Here is a 15,621-nt window from a genome sequence, read left to right on the forward strand (position 1 = left end):
TTTCTTCCTTCTCAGCACAGCACATGCTCTCTTAGTATTCTATATGTTTTTATCAGGTTGGAAAGTTTGGTGTAATACCTGGGATTAAGGTATCCTCCAAGGCTATCATAAATCAGCCTGCAGCTTAAGAGATTGCTTATAACAGCTCTTCAGTAACCCTGCATAGGATGTACAGTTAGGGCAAGTTGACTTTTCAAAATTACAGTTACAGCTTAACATCAAATTTTTTTTCCTGTTTTTTTTTTTTAGTTTATCATTGGACCATTAATGGATGCACTTTCAGAGAGCTCTCTATACAGCAGGTAAACATGCATTATATTTAGCAGCAATGCAGTAATATGTATTTGATTATAAATTTAATATGATTATGAAATATGACCAGATTGTTAATAATGCATTTGGTGGATAAATATATGTTGCCTCATAGACATTCAGCTTTTTCTTACCATGTTGTCCCTTCTGGGTTTGTGATTCTTCTTGTCCTTCTAGTAATTGTATCTGGTGTTTCTCTTCTTCACCCATCCTTTCTTGGGCTTTGGGGAAGGACACCTCACATAGGGACTTTCTTTCCCTTACTCCTGACTTCTGCCCTCTTGGAATTTATGGTGTCTGCAGTGCAGGAGACCCAGGTTCAATCTCTGGGTAGGGAAGAGCTCCTGGAGAAGGAAATGGCGACCCACTCCAGTATTCTTGCCTGGGAAAAACTATGGGCAGAGAAACCTGGAGGGCTTCAGTCCATGGGGTCACAAAAGAGGTGGACAAGACTCAGTAACTAACACTTTCACTTTTGTGTAATCTAATAGAAAATACTCTGACAGTCAGCTTCTTTAAAAATTTTAAATCAACCTGTGCTAAGTTATATTAATATTCAGTCCTATTTAATATAGAAAAGACATATCAGTGCTTGGTTTGTCAATTATTTTTATTTTTCAAATAACTCATTACTGTTAAATAGTTTTCTGAAGCAGACAGCTGGAGAGCAGTAAAACCAACTTGGTGGTTTCTGAGAATTGACAAACACGTTTATTATGAAATACCTTCAATTTCATCCCATACTAGTGTGTTCAGTTAACAGATAATGTTCCTGGCAAAAGCAAAATAAACAAAAAAAAAGTGTCTTTAGTATATGTTAGCAATTAAATGCTTTTGCAAAAGTGGTTTATTACTAACATATGTCTTTTACTTAATACTTAAAGATTTTAAGTAGTATGTGTTAGAAATAATAAAATATAATTTTATATTATCATTTCTAGACTTTTCTTAAAATGATACTGTTTGGCAAGATTGATGCACATGTGTCAGATTAAGTGTCATGAAAAGGAGATCTATGCCTGCTTAGTATAACCTGTTACTAACTCACGTCAGTTTTTCTGACATATCCTGATGTTTTTGTAATCAGAGGGATTCTCAAGATTTTACTGAAAAATAAAATGCAGGTTCAGAAGAAGATGGTGTTATTGCTGAAAGACATTTGAGCCGTATTGCACTTAGTCTCAGTATGCTTACTTGTCAGTGGGTTTTATATGTTTGTTTTTTAACCCCCTTTGTCTATAGGTCCCCAGGCCAGCTGATAGGAAGTGTTTCTCCATTGGGACTGAAATTACAGAAGTTTTTAGTCACTTATATTTCTTTTCTTCCAGAAGAAATAAAGAGTATGTATCAGTAAAGAATTTCTTTTTAACTTATTAGCTTAAATTTAAAAATTTTTTTATAATGTTGATTATAAGCACCATCCTACTAGGAGATTCGTAGGACTGTTATAATCAGTATTGTCAAACTAGTTCCTTTTTTTCAGGATAATGTAAATTTTGTCAGAATTATACAATTGTCCATTGAAATTTAGTATACACTTTCACCTTTGTATATAGCATGGTACCAGTATTGGAATCTGTAGCATGGGAGTGATTATGGAATATATACTGCAGTTTGCCGTTCTTTCTAAGTATCTCTATTCAGCTTCAAAAATTAGCAAAATAAGTCAAAGAAAAAAGGAACCTGGGCTTAGGAAAAAGTTACAAACAGAATATCCATTGTGTCAAAACTGTTGCTTTATACATACTTAGAAAGATTAAAAAAGAAGAAAAACTTTTTATAAAACCTTGTATCTTAGAAATGTCCCACTTCTTCGGATTGGAGACCTGTGTTTCTCTCTGATGAGCTCTGTTGGTAAGCAAAGCATGGAACCAATGTTGTTTTGTTTGTTGAGTAGCAGGATTTCCTCTACTAAGCCTTTTCTTCATTCTAGGCTTTGTGATGTAGAAAGTGACCCTGGCTATGAAATATATGTATTTTTTCCTTTTGTATTAATATTTAATCTGCGTATAGGATGAACAATGACCAATGGTAATATGTATTCAAGTCAGGAAAGAAAGGGAAAAGATGGCCGTCTGTATATCGCAACCTTAGATTTACAGAAAATTGATTGGTTTGGTTACTTTTTAAAAAACTAGAGTGGAGAAGGTAACTGCCAGAGCCATCCTTTTGTTTGCTAGAGTTCGGAAGTTTACAGCCGGGGGAGTAATTTTCTGCCCACATGGGCACATCCTGTGTGTATATCACAGTGTGAGTGAGATGCTGGTGGTCAGCACCCCGCAGAGTCTGAGAGCCTGGTGTTTGTGGTTGTACCAGATGCATGACACCCTTGTTAATGTGGTGGGTGAGTGAGAAATAGAAGCTTGACAGTTGCCTTCTTCCTTGTGTCCTGAGAGAGGCGTTAGGCAAAAGATGGGAACTTAAATAGTCCAGCAAGAATGAGGGCAAGTAAACTGTCTACTTATAGGTTTTACTTTGTAATTTTTTTCTGTCAGTGAGTCCCAGTGAATATATTAAGCATACCTGGTTTTGGGCTAGGCATTTTGGGAAATACAAAATACATGTCATATCTTTTCAGAATTGTCCAGTGATTTCTTAAAAGTGATTTCTTAAAAGATTTCTACAATGATGATCTGAGGAAACAGACATTTTCATTGACTGTGTGACTTAAAGACCCTTAAGACATCACACATTAGCAGAGAAAGCAGGATAGAGCACCATCGTTGTGTATCTCAAAATAGTTAAAGTAATTATAGTGGAGGTAAGAAATAGCCTGTGAGAAAGAGCTAATATTACTGTTTGCAGATTCCAGAGGCCAGATACCAATGGTATTTTTCTTTAACATCTCCAACAAAAGAATGATTTTCAACAGTAAAAAATTTATCTTTTACCTTAACTTAAAAATAATATATATGTAAAACTGCTTGTTATCAGAGTATGTACAGTACAGTAGAATACTCATCTTACTAAATGGGAATGAATTTGAAATAACATTGATTTTTTTTTCCCATCAGTTTTATTGAGATATAATTCACACATCATAAAATTTACCCTTTTAAAGTGTTCGGTTCAGTGGTTTTTAGTATATTCACAAATTTGTACAACCATCACCACTAATTTCAGGATATTTTCATTATCCCCAAAAGAAACTCCATGTCCATAAGTAATCGTCTCATTTTCTGTCTCCCCTAGCTTCTGTCAGATACTAATTTATTTTCTGTCTCTATAGATTTGCTTATTCTAAACATTTTATATAAAAGGAATCATATAATATATGGCCTTTTATTTTATGTCCGGTTTCTTTTTGCTTAGTGTAATGTTTTAAGATTCACCTATATTGTAACATGTATCATTCCTTTTTGTAGCTGAATAATAATGTAATAATAATATTATAGATACTTCACATTCTGTTTATCCATTCATCAGTAGATATTTGGATTGTTTCTACTTTTAACTACTAATAAGAATTACTCCTGTGAATATTCATATACAAGTTTTTATATGAATATAATCTTTCACTTGTCTTAATTATATACCTAGGGGTGGAATTATTGGGTAATATGATAACTCTGTTTTTAATTTTTAGAGGAGCTACTAAACTGTTTTCCACACTGACTGTACCATTTTACATTCTCACCAGGAATGTCTGAGACTTTAGTGCCTCCACATCCTGTTAACACTTATTATCATCTGTCCTTTTGATTAGAGCCATCCTAGTGGGTGTGATGTTGTATCTCATTATGGTTTTATTTGCGTTTCCCTACGTGGTGTCTGATGATTTGAGCATCTTCTCATGTGCTTGTTAGCAACAATGATGTCTTAAAACTTTTTCTTTCAGGTAGTTTCCTGTTAAAGTTTATTCAGAAGATGACAAGCAGACACTGGTGTGCTGTTCCCATCTTGTTTCTATCTAAGGCCTTGGCAAATGTCCCAAGATGTAAAGCCCTAGGTATAGAAGGACTTCTTGCCCTCAGGTAATTTACTCTTGTGTATATTCATATGTGGCTATTTGTCATAACTTTCCTTAGCAAATTAAGTCTTCTCTTCTGCTTTAATCCTTGGTGAGTGGTTTTAGTTAATATTGGCATCCTGATTTTTCACTCTTAATTTTATAGAAGCAAAAAGCAAATAAAAAAATCTATTCATGGAGATTTCCCTTATGGTCCAATGGTTAAGACTCCACACTTCCACTGCAGCGGGCACAGGCTCAATCCCTGGGTGGAGAACTAAGATCCCACATGCTGTTGAACTTAACTTTGTTTTATGAATTACTAATTTAAATGTTAATATATGCCATAATATATGCTGTTGGATTTTGACCACTTTAAAAATAAGGCCAATGTTTTTATTAAATATCAACATTAATTACCAATTACTTCCAAAAATGTGCTTTGAAAGTGTCTTGTTAGTTTTCACAGATTCTTTTTCATATTAAAATTGCACTCTACTAGAGGCCTTACTTATTTAATAGCTTTGCAGCTCTCCTGACAGTGACTTTCTGCGTTAGAAAGTGTAGATATTATAAATCAAGTGTCAGTGACTACAGGTGATCACAATATTCTCTGAGCCCATGGGAGAGCGTGTGTTTTTCTGCACCCTCAGGGACGTTCTCCAGTGCACCATGATCACACACCAGATCCTGCTAAGAGGGGCAGCGCAGTGCTATCTCCTCCAGACGGCCATGAATCTGGTGGACGTGGTAAGCTGATCTTTCTTACTCACGTTAACTTCAGTTCGAGAGTCTTTCTCAGCGGGAGTTCATTGAAGAGTTAACATAGCAGGCCTGTGATGCTGCCATTAGAAAGCCCTGTTCATAAGATTGGCCCTTGGCTGGCGTCTGGAACCTGGATTTCCGGAGGGCTCCCACCATCCCAATACCGTGCCTGCAGGGGTCATGAAGACAGTGTGACCTTTACTGAACACCTGCTTTCCTTCTGGGGCTCTGGAGTTGTAGGTGCTGTGTGCAGACCGTGTGTGAAAATACTGGGCTGTGGTTCTCTAAGCAGCCCTCCTGGTAGGCATTTTACGTGTTGGTAGGGAAGCTCGCGACCGTGCTGGGAGAGCTTTCTTGGAAGCTTTGACCTGGTTCTCTGTATTTTTTCTGTACATCTTCCAGGAACTTGACATTCAAAGAACATCCTTATTCTGTTTTTCACAGAGCTCTAGTAACACACTATTGTTGAGAACAGGGGTCAGCAGACTTTTTTGTGAAGGGCCGGATTGATATATTTTAGGTTTTTTGAGTCATACAGTCTCTATTACAGCAACTCAACAGCAGCCGTAGACCATTTACAAATAAGGGGGCATGGCTGTGTTCTAGTAAAACTTTACTCACAAAACAGGCTGTGAGCAACTTTGCCAACCCCAGACTTAGAGCAGGGTGTCTTAATTGGAGATGTGTGACCTTAAGGGGATGAAAAGATTTGGGTGGTTTTCTGAAGGCTGAGGGTCGTGTGTGTGGGTTTGAAAAACTAAGATTCACTTTTGATGTAAATAATAAGTAATTTCTTATAGGATGTTTCTGGTTTTTGCTTTTAGATTATGACCACCTTATCTCAGAGATAGTAATCTCGATTTTAAGGAAAATAGATTTATAAAGTAATCTTTCATTTTGTACAATGGTTAGCTGTTTATAATCAAACTCTTCATTTTGAAAGTTGAATATTTCCTTTTTAAAAATATAGCTCTTGATTTAACTAATAGTATTCTACTTTAAATAAAATGCTAGATTGGTTTTACAGTGATGTTCATTCAGTTAAACATTTTTAAATGAGTAATTTTTTAAAACTGCCCTGCCCGCAGGAGAAAGTGTCACTCTCTGATATCTCAACTTTTCTCATGTCAGTGAGACAAGAGGAGTCCTTAGGACGGGGAACTTCACTGTGGATGCAGGTGAGACTGAAAATAACGATGGGGTCTTGGAAAACTTTGTGAAAAATTGTTTCTGGTTGAATTCATTACTGGCCTTTCTTGTTATCTGTCAACAGAGGTTTTTGAAAATTGTTTATTTGCTTTGAGTGGACCTAACCAATGATGCTATTAGAAGTGGGAGACAGAAAGTGTTTGAAATAGAGATGGAACTATTCTAGAGAAGATAGTGTTAGTGGGCAGATCTCGATTCCAGATGAGATGTGTTGGGCTTACTGGTGATGTTAGATCCAACAACAGCGACACAAACATATGCTAAGGTTCCCAACCCTGACATTTTGGTGATCCGTAATTCTTCTGACTTCTTGCATCTCGCTCGTCATGAAACCCTAAATGTCTTGCAGTGGATGGAGAAAAGTCCTGACAATTATGAGTAAAGTTGGTATAAGCGTTTGCATACAGATTTTTGTGTGACCATAACTTTTTAACTCATTTGATTCGGTTTCAACATATAATAAGCATATGTTTAGTTTTTTTAAGAAGCTGCCTTCCATATCCATGATTCCTCCATGTCAGGACCCATATAACCATGGATCATGAAATGCCATAGTATTTACTATTGGAAAAAAATCCACGTGTAAGTGAACCTGCAGTGTAAACTCATGTTGTTCAAGGATCAACTATATTTTAAAATGCATATATGATAGAAAATAAACGTGCAAGGAGGGTAGGAGCTTTCCTTATAACTTATATTTCAAATTCTACATTCTCTCAAAAATAAATCCTGTTTTAGTATATGAAGACGAAATGAATTTTAAGGTTATAATTTGTTTTACATAATGTGTTATTATTCATAGAGATATTCTTTACAACACCTTATCAAAATGTACATTTTATATTAGATGCTTTAAAAATTCTTGCCTGTTAATGAAGTTTATAAGTTCTTTGAGGAGTTTAGAAAACACACATGTATGTGAATATACTCACATACATACATACATATGAACATTTTTTTCTGTATGAACTGTGTGTGAAGCTCAATCATGACAATAAACATTCTGTTACTTTGTTGTGTTCAGTTATCTAAATTCAATTTATTGTGGGAGAAAGAAAATTAATTAGGGAAATTATAAGCCCTTTGTTCAGTTAGACTTTCAAAATAAGTGATAACTATTTTCTTTTTCAGCTCTGTGATTGGTTACGTATTAACGAAAGCTGTTTCAGGCAGTCCTCAACTTGTAGCTCCATTGGACTTCAGGAGACTTCCTCTTTAAATGCTTATGTCAGGAACCTAGTGCAAGAGTATATTAGATCACCTACCTGGGAAGGTAAGTCTGAGATCATTTTTATGGACTGATGTAACCAAAACATTTTCTAAGAACTTCCTACTGGTTTTTCACATTGAAAATATATGCCAAATATATGCTGATTTACGGATGTCAGACTTGTATTTCAGCCAAATAATGTGAATAAATGTTATGTAAAAATACTGTTTCCTAACTTGCACTTTATCTGTTCTAAAACTTGAAATTTTAAACTGTCTTAAATGTTTTGAGAAACTAGTAAGTTGTCTGAGTAGGAATTGAACACAAATAAATTTATTAATTTATTCTACAATTACTGAATCTTTGTCAGCTAGATTTTGCAGATGTGTGTTTGAAGCCTCTGTAGTGGAAATATTTGTAGATAAATTTGTTTATCTTTTGTTTGTTTTCAAAGCATTACATTTAGTGTCAGCTGATTATGAAAAGTAATTTTAGAGAAAAATTATATTTGAAAGAATGGTTTTGTTAGTTTCTTTTTTTACCAGATACTTAGCAAAGATCAAATCCACTGAGTGAGGGAAGAACTATTAGCAGATTCATTAATTAGGATTCTTTCTACATTTCTAACGCTTCCTCATCATTAAAGTCATTAGTGATAATTTGGGTAAATTGTGTCTTTGAATTTAACATGTCTTCAATTTCCTAGCTTTGTCTCAGACTAAGTCATTTTCATCTCCTGATTTCTCTAATCTGATTATGGAATAGGTCTTAAATGATCAGATAATTATCCTTCCAAAATACATGAGTTTATCTGTTCGTCCTTTTCGGAATGTTTTGCTTTTGTGTTTTTTTGTCTTTATTGTCTAGTAAGTTTACTGTTACTTGGAAGTTTCTTTTGTTAGGCCTATAAAAGTGAATAAATTTTAATCCCTACTGGAGGGAGCATAGATTAAACTCCCTGAAATATCTATATAACTTGTCTTAAAACTCAGTCTATAACGGCATCAGATCTGATTAAATCATTCAAAATTAGATAAAGTAAGATTTTTAGAGTTTCTTCTTTAACATTTCTGGGACTTAAACTGTTTAATATAATTTAAGTTTTTAAAAAGCTGATCTCAAGTACAAAGGAGGCGTGTGTGTATGTATGTGTAATATTTTTGTTTGACTCTTAATGCCCTTGGCTAAGTGCCTTTATACAATTTTAGTTTGATTATCAATTACTGGGCAGTTTTCAGAACAAGGAAATACATTCCAAAGCAAACATGATTTAGCTTGAATTTTTGAGCATAAAATATGTATAACATTCAGATTTGTTTTTATAAAAAAAAAAATCATCAGCTCAAACATTTTTTAATCAAATTTTACACCTAAAGTAGTTTTTTGGGGGGGTTTCATATGGTCAGTACAGATAGATTTTACACAGATTATTCAGCAATTGTATGTCAGGTGTTTTCAAAGTGCCAGACGCTGGAGTTACAGAGATAAAAGATATGTCCTCTGCCCTCAGAGAACAGAGGCCAACACGGGAATTGATAAGTAAACAGCTAACCTTAACACAATGCCTTGAAAGCCATAAGCACTGTGATGGGCCCCAGGGCCAGGGCTACTGATCCGGAACTTGTAGCCCTGTGGGGATCAGGAGAGGTCATGGATGAGGCAACAGAAATTAACGTGGATGGGGAAGAGTATCCTGCAAGGCTTGGGTGAACTTACATCCAGGGAGCTTGAAAGTAGATAGACATCCACCAGTGTCTGTCTATAGTATGGAGCCCAGGTTGGAATGGTTAAGAGGTGGTTAAGAGAGGATGGATATATATTCGGTAGCTATATATGTACCATATCATATATTTGATATGTAACAAAACAATGCAGCAACAACTAAAACCACACAAAACCAGCATCATCAACAAGCAAAAGTGTTGGAACACTTTCAGAGCAGGTTTTCTGAATCAGAGAAAGTGAGACAGTTTGCAAACAGCAGTAACTGTGTGTCAGAGCTTGGAATTGTTGAGATCAACCAAAGAGTGAAGTATATTGAAGAAATTTGTACTTACCCAGTTCATCAGAAAGGGTGCCTACTTAAAATGTAACCAAGATACCTGAAGATAGGAGAAATCCCAAAGTAGTATATACTATAGCTGTACAACCAGTTTTAGAAACCGCTTTATTGACATGTAATTGACATACATTAAATTGCACATATTTAAACTTAATACAGTGTGATGGGTTTGACTTCTGTGTATTGCTTATGAAACCATTAGCATAGCAAGATAATGAACATAGCCATCACGCCCCATGTCTTCACGCCTCTTTGTTACCCCGGCTCCTGCTTTTACCTGTTCCTCTGCATCCACCCTGACTTGCTTTCTGACACTAGTTTGCATTTTCTAGAATTACAGTCAGTTTTTAGAATTCGTAGTAGGGTTAACTTGCATTAAGATGACTAAAGATAGCCAGTGACCTTTCGTTTCTTTAAAAGCATCCTTGCCTATACTTTTCCAGCCTCGGTGAGAGAAGAGGGAAAAGGTGTAAAGAATTCCCTGCCAGTGGTTCTCAGAGCATGATTTCCAGACCAGCAACATCGACATCACCTGGAAACTGTTTAGAACTGCAAATTCTCAAACTCTGTCCCACACAGAGTGGGAACAAAGTCTGGTGTGGGGTTTACCCTCTGTGTTTTTAACAGGCGCTCGGGGAATTCTGACACAGGCTGCGGTGTGAGACCCATTGTTCCGCAGCCTGGCTTTCTTTTAGTAGGGCAGCCGGGGGCTCAGGAAGCAGCCCTACAGGAAAAACCTCTGGCAGAGTGCGCTCCACTGAGTGCTCAGGCATCTGTTGTTACTGACCCAGTCCTGTGGCTCTCCTTAAAATCAGGAATCTTTAAAAACCCACTAAACCTCTGATTTACAACCTTCCCTCTCACTTATCCAAAGTGAAAAATTGTTTAGGACTTCAAAAAGTGCCACTGTGATTGGAAACATTCTCAAATAGCACCGCTACCCTACTCCCACCTCCTAGAAGGTCAAAAGGTATCTCATTATATGATTGCTAGAAAATGTAAGGAACTGAGTAGCATATTGGTACTTCGGTTTAGTCTTCGTTAATGATGAGTTTTTGTATGTAAATGTGGGATATGACAGAGTAGGCAACGGCAACCCACTCCAGTACTCTTGCCTGGAGAATCCCAGGGACAGAGAGCCTGTTGGGCTGCCGTCTATTGGGTCACACAGGGTTGGACATGACGTGACTTAGCAGCAGTGGGATATAAAGCACTAATGTGAGTAAAAAGGGTTCAGAGAACAAGTTTCAATAATTCACTCATAAAAAACACGTAAATTTAACCTACTAAATTATTTTGGAAAGCACCAACATTTAGATTGTCTAAAAAATACACATTTCTTATTGACCACTAAATGGTATTTATAACATTTTAAAAGAATAATATACAATAAAGTTTATTCTTTTGTTGTGTTTTTAAACTAAATTATCCTCCATGCAAGTGTGTTTTTAGTATTGTCTGTCTTCTGTACTATTCTAACAAATTTGTATCAAAATAAATTACTCCCAATATATATTAGAATATTTTAAAATATGTATTAAGTATTTGAACCACTGGTCTGGAAAACTAGATTAAATTTTTCTTGGAAGTTGAGGTGAAGAGTATCATCTCATGATAGAATGAAAAGGAGCTCTAGCTATGATTTATTTTACTTTACCTGGCTTTCAGGAATAGGAAAATATTGATTTTATCATTTAACCATGTTCTTCCAAAAATTGTTCTAGAAACTTTGCATATATTACTTAATTTTTATAATAAACCCAAGAAAAGTCACAGGTTTATTTAGTTTGATTTTATAGAAGATGACCTAAGCTTTCTGAGAGGACAGTTGGCTGTCCCAGGCTCCCATAGCTAATAAGCAGGGTACCTGAGGTTCAGACAGGAGTCTGAGATGCCAAAGCCTTTGTATCTGTATCCACTCCATCCCCTTCCAGTTCCATTTTAGGGAACTCTCACCTCTCATCCAAGATGCCAGAATTGCCTCTTAACCGGTTACCTTGCATCTAGCTTTCTCTATAATCTCTTTTCCACATTATACCTAGAAAAATCTGTTTAATATACAAACTTTGATCTTACAGAAGTCTTCTCCCCTTCTTTGTATACATTCACTTTGACCTGTAGTGGCTTCCGTCTGCTTTTGGGATGAAGACAGAAACCCCTTACATGCCTATAAAGTCCCTGGTCTCTCCTACCTGTTCATGTAAGGTATCTTTGGTGCTCCCTCCCACTGTATACCCCAGTCCTTTTCATGGAACATGGCGTGCTCTCTGCTGCTCCAGGGCCTTGACATGCTCTTCCTTCTGCCTGGAATGGTCATGTCTCCCTTCCCCTACCTCATTCTTTCCTGGCTTTTGTATCCAGCCCAATTGTCATTTCTTCAGGGTGACTTTGTCTTACTCTCTAGTAAACACTCTACTTGCTGGATTTAGAACACTTACTGCTATTGTCATTTTACATTTCTCTGAATATTCTTTGATGAACGCACCCCTCTTCTGCACTGTGAATTCCATGGGTATAGGAGCCGTTGGGTCTGCGGCCAGGGCCTGGTCTGCACTTGGCATGCAGAGATATCTGTGTTCACATTTAAGTATGTAAAAATGAACCATGCTGTGGGGTGTTCTATATTTCTTCTCAGCTGTATTTCTCTCATGTAATACTGATAAAACATATTCATTTAACTGTTTTATTTTTGAAACATCGTCTTCTTAGGATTTTGTTAACGCTTGCAAACCTTAACTATTGTTATTTAAGGAGGAGAAAACAGCTGTATGCCTGATTGGTTTGAAGCTAAGCTTGTTGCTCTGATGGTGTTGCTGGCCATAGATGTAGAAAGAATGAAGAGTCAATATAGGTAAGTGTTTCTAAACTTGAAAAAAAAGCTTTTTTTAAAAAAAGGCTAATCCTGTTTATAGTCCATATTCAGACTTTTCAGTGATTGGTATGGAATTGATCACAGCTTATTAAAGGAGAAAATTAGAACATGGCAACATACTTAAAGAAATGTTTAAAATTAACAATAAATTAATAGTGCCAGAGTTTTAAACTTCAGAAGTTAAAAAAAAAAACACAACTATGTGTGCGCAAATCACTGGTTTTGTGTAAGAATATTAGAAGAATGGGTTGTAATGTCCTAGCATCAGATTAAGTAAAGACAGTTACTGGATTTTACCTCTTTATAAAATATGTAAATTTTTAAAAATAACGTAATAATGATAAAACAGTCCCATTTATATTTTGAGAAATATGAGCAGATTGTCACCAGATTATAATTATTGCAAAAAGCAGCTTCCTTAAGTAGTGTATTTGCATATAATGAAAATCTCTTTTCTAGACAAAGTTTCAGTACTAAAGTTGGTCATAACAGTTTTTCACAAATCTGTAGTTCTTTATATTTTTTGTTAACGTGTCTCATTCCCTTGGCTAGTATATATTTGTTTGGTTTTTTTCTGAAATACAGAAGCGAGGTCTCAGCATTTTAATTTGCTGATAAATTGGATCTAGGATTTTGTTCACGCTTGTTCCCAAAACCAAGGACGTGTATTGTTCCTTGTGCTTTCTTCTCCAGCGAATTGCTGCTCTCGCTGAGAAAGCACGAGTGGAAAGGCCGTCCTGACAGGTCGTCCTTAAGAGTAATTCCGTCCAGTGGAATCTTTAGCTAACCAAAACTGTAGGTGGGAGACAGTTTCTTTATGCTTTTGAAATGCTTGATTTGGGCATGTCTTTTAATGTCTAGTGAAAAGCGGAGGACACAGAATGTATTAAGGATATTCTTAGATCCTCTCCTGGATGCCCTTGTGAAGTTTGGTACAAATGCCTACATGCCCTTGCTGAAAACTGACAGATGCCTGCAGTTGCTGTTGAAGTTACTGCAAACTTGCTTGTTGAAAGGTTCCGGTACCCGAGATGGTGAGGATCAATAGTTTCTGTTGGTGTTTTGCCAGGTATATCGTTGGTACTCAGAATGAGAAGCAATTCCTGACCTTTTTCTTTAGCTTCATACACTCAGCAAACACTTGCCGAGTGGTGCTGGGGAGGCAGCGACGAAGGAGCAGACAGCCCATCCGGAGCTGACGTTTTCATATTTGCATTCACTGTGCATATTGATTCTGTTGATGGAATGTGATTTCATTTGCTTTTGCTTGTTTTATTTGTTTGTTTCTATAGGTTCTCATTGATTTTCAGACTATTGAAAATGATCACTATTTCATATATGTTCTAAGCCAAGATCCATTTCTTATTGACACTGTGTAACATGTTACAGAAAGTAAACTAAAGTGTTGAGAATAGCAATAATTTTATAATCACTTGTGCACAGAGGAGCCTGGAGGGCTGCAGTCCGTGAGGTCACAGAGAGTCGGAGACAGCTGTGTGTCTGAGCACGCAGGCACACACATGTCCCTAAGCACCTCTGTGTAGAAAACACTTCACCCAGGAAGTACATTGTTGGTGATGGAAGCACTGTGCACTTTCTTCCTTAAACTGAGATTTATGTAAAACAGTGTTTGAAAACCCATGGACATCAGATATTAGAACTATCAGCGGGTAAGCCTTGGTTCCCAATATTCCTGATCAATTTCGTTTGGAATTTTAGAAATTTTCCATTTAGGAAAGAATATTCTAGAGAAGCTTTGGTATCAGGTTAAGCTGGAGGATAATACTGAAAGGCTAGATTTCCATATAGACTTGTGAAATATTATAAAAGCTAGTGTCCAAGTCCTGATATTTTTGATAATGATAGAGCCAAATGCTATGTACACAGCAGTAACTTTTTATAAGATTTTACTCCTTTAAGGGCATAAACTTGTGTTCATTTGACACATCCTGACTGTTGAAAGCAGTTGACTCAGTACCCTCAAGTGCAGGACTGGGACATGGGTGCCTTTTGGAAAATTACTGGGACATTTGATACATGCAAGAATATGAGATAGTTGTATATAAATTATGATGCAAAATAATTATACATCCGTGAATGCACCACCATTGCATCTGTTGCTGAGAACGAATTTACCCATAACTTCTCAGTCCCTGCGTTTTGCCTCCTTACTTTGGTTTTTATCTGTGTCATTTCCATATACTTAAAAAATGATTTTGCCACATAAATCAATTTTCTCACAGTACCTTATCTCATTTTCCTGCTTTTAAGCTTTATAGAAATGTTACTCTACTGTCAGAAGTCTTCTGTAACTTTTTTCACTTAGCACTCCTCTAAGATTAATCCATGTCCTTTCACATAAATACTTCCTCATTTTCCCTGTGATGTTACCTTCCACTGTGTGATGACACCACAGTTAGGTATTCTCATATTGCTGGATGCTGGATTGCTTTGAGTTTACTGCTTTTATGTACAGTACTGATTTGATCGCTTGTCTACATGTCTCTTCTAGCTTGTGTGTGTCTCTCCAGTATATGTACCCCCAGGACCAAAATGAGTGGTTCTTAGGGTATGTGTGTATTCAGCTTTTAGGATAATACAAAATTATTTTCCCAAGCAGTTGTGTACATATTTTGTGTTCTCACTGGCAGAATGTAAGTTCCCATCACTCCTCATGCATCTCTCTCGCTATACTGTGAGTAAGAGCCAAGGAAATTCGTGTTTAGTTTTGGTAGTAGTTGACTTCCAGATAACTGGCAAAACATGTTAGTTTAGTTAACTTTATTTTTAATTGAAGTCTAGTTGATTTACAATGTTGTATTCATTTCCACTGTACAGCAAAGTCAGTTTTTTCTATATATATATATACACACACACACACAAACACACTTGCATTTTTAAAATATTCTTTTTCATTATGGTTTATCATAGGATACTGAATGTAGTTCTCTGTGCTATACAGTAGGGCTTTATTTATCTGTCCTATATATAATAGCTTACATCTGCTCATTTAGATCTATTTAATTAAAATAGATCTAAATCCTGAAAGAATTTCTTTAATAGGGAAAGAGGAAAATAGTTATTTTCATTTTATAAATGAGTAAATAATCTAGCAACTAACTGCAAGTCCTAGGATAAATGAACACATAATGGTAAAGTCAGAAATAACAAGGTACAGTCAGCCCTCCATATTTGTGGGTTAAACCAACTATAGACTGAAAATATTCAGGGCAGAAAATTCT

The 15,621-nt window shown here is 36.2% G+C and overlaps 1 protein-coding gene across 2 annotated transcripts in view; it reads left to right on the forward strand.

Annotated features, from left to right (window-relative positions):
• Positions 1-15,621, forward strand: part of TARBP1 (TAR (HIV-1) RNA binding protein 1) — a 62,021-nt gene that overhangs the window by 9,885 nt on the left and 36,515 nt on the right. For both annotated transcript variants that reach the window (XR_009696043.1, XM_061161464.1), the window contains exons 5-12: positions 250-302; positions 1,555-1,652; positions 4,151-4,286; positions 4,915-5,011; positions 6,115-6,204; positions 7,367-7,508; positions 12,259-12,358; positions 13,241-13,413. Coding sequence is in view for 1 of the 2 variants with exons in the window: in XM_061161464.1 (XP_061017447.1) it covers positions 250-302; positions 1,555-1,652; positions 4,151-4,286; positions 4,915-5,011; positions 6,115-6,204; positions 7,367-7,508; positions 12,259-12,358; positions 13,241-13,413 (889 nt within the window). In the remaining variant the exon portion in view is untranslated. The remainder of the gene's footprint in view (positions 1-249; positions 303-1,554; positions 1,653-4,150; positions 4,287-4,914; positions 5,012-6,114; positions 6,205-7,366; positions 7,509-12,258; positions 12,359-13,240; positions 13,414-15,621) is intronic.

This window comes from Dama dama, chromosome 15, assembly GCF_033118175.1.
Source record: "Dama dama isolate Ldn47 chromosome 15, ASM3311817v1, whole genome shotgun sequence".
In the NCBI taxonomy this organism is placed as follows: domain Eukaryota; kingdom Metazoa; phylum Chordata; class Mammalia; order Artiodactyla; family Cervidae; genus Dama; species Dama dama.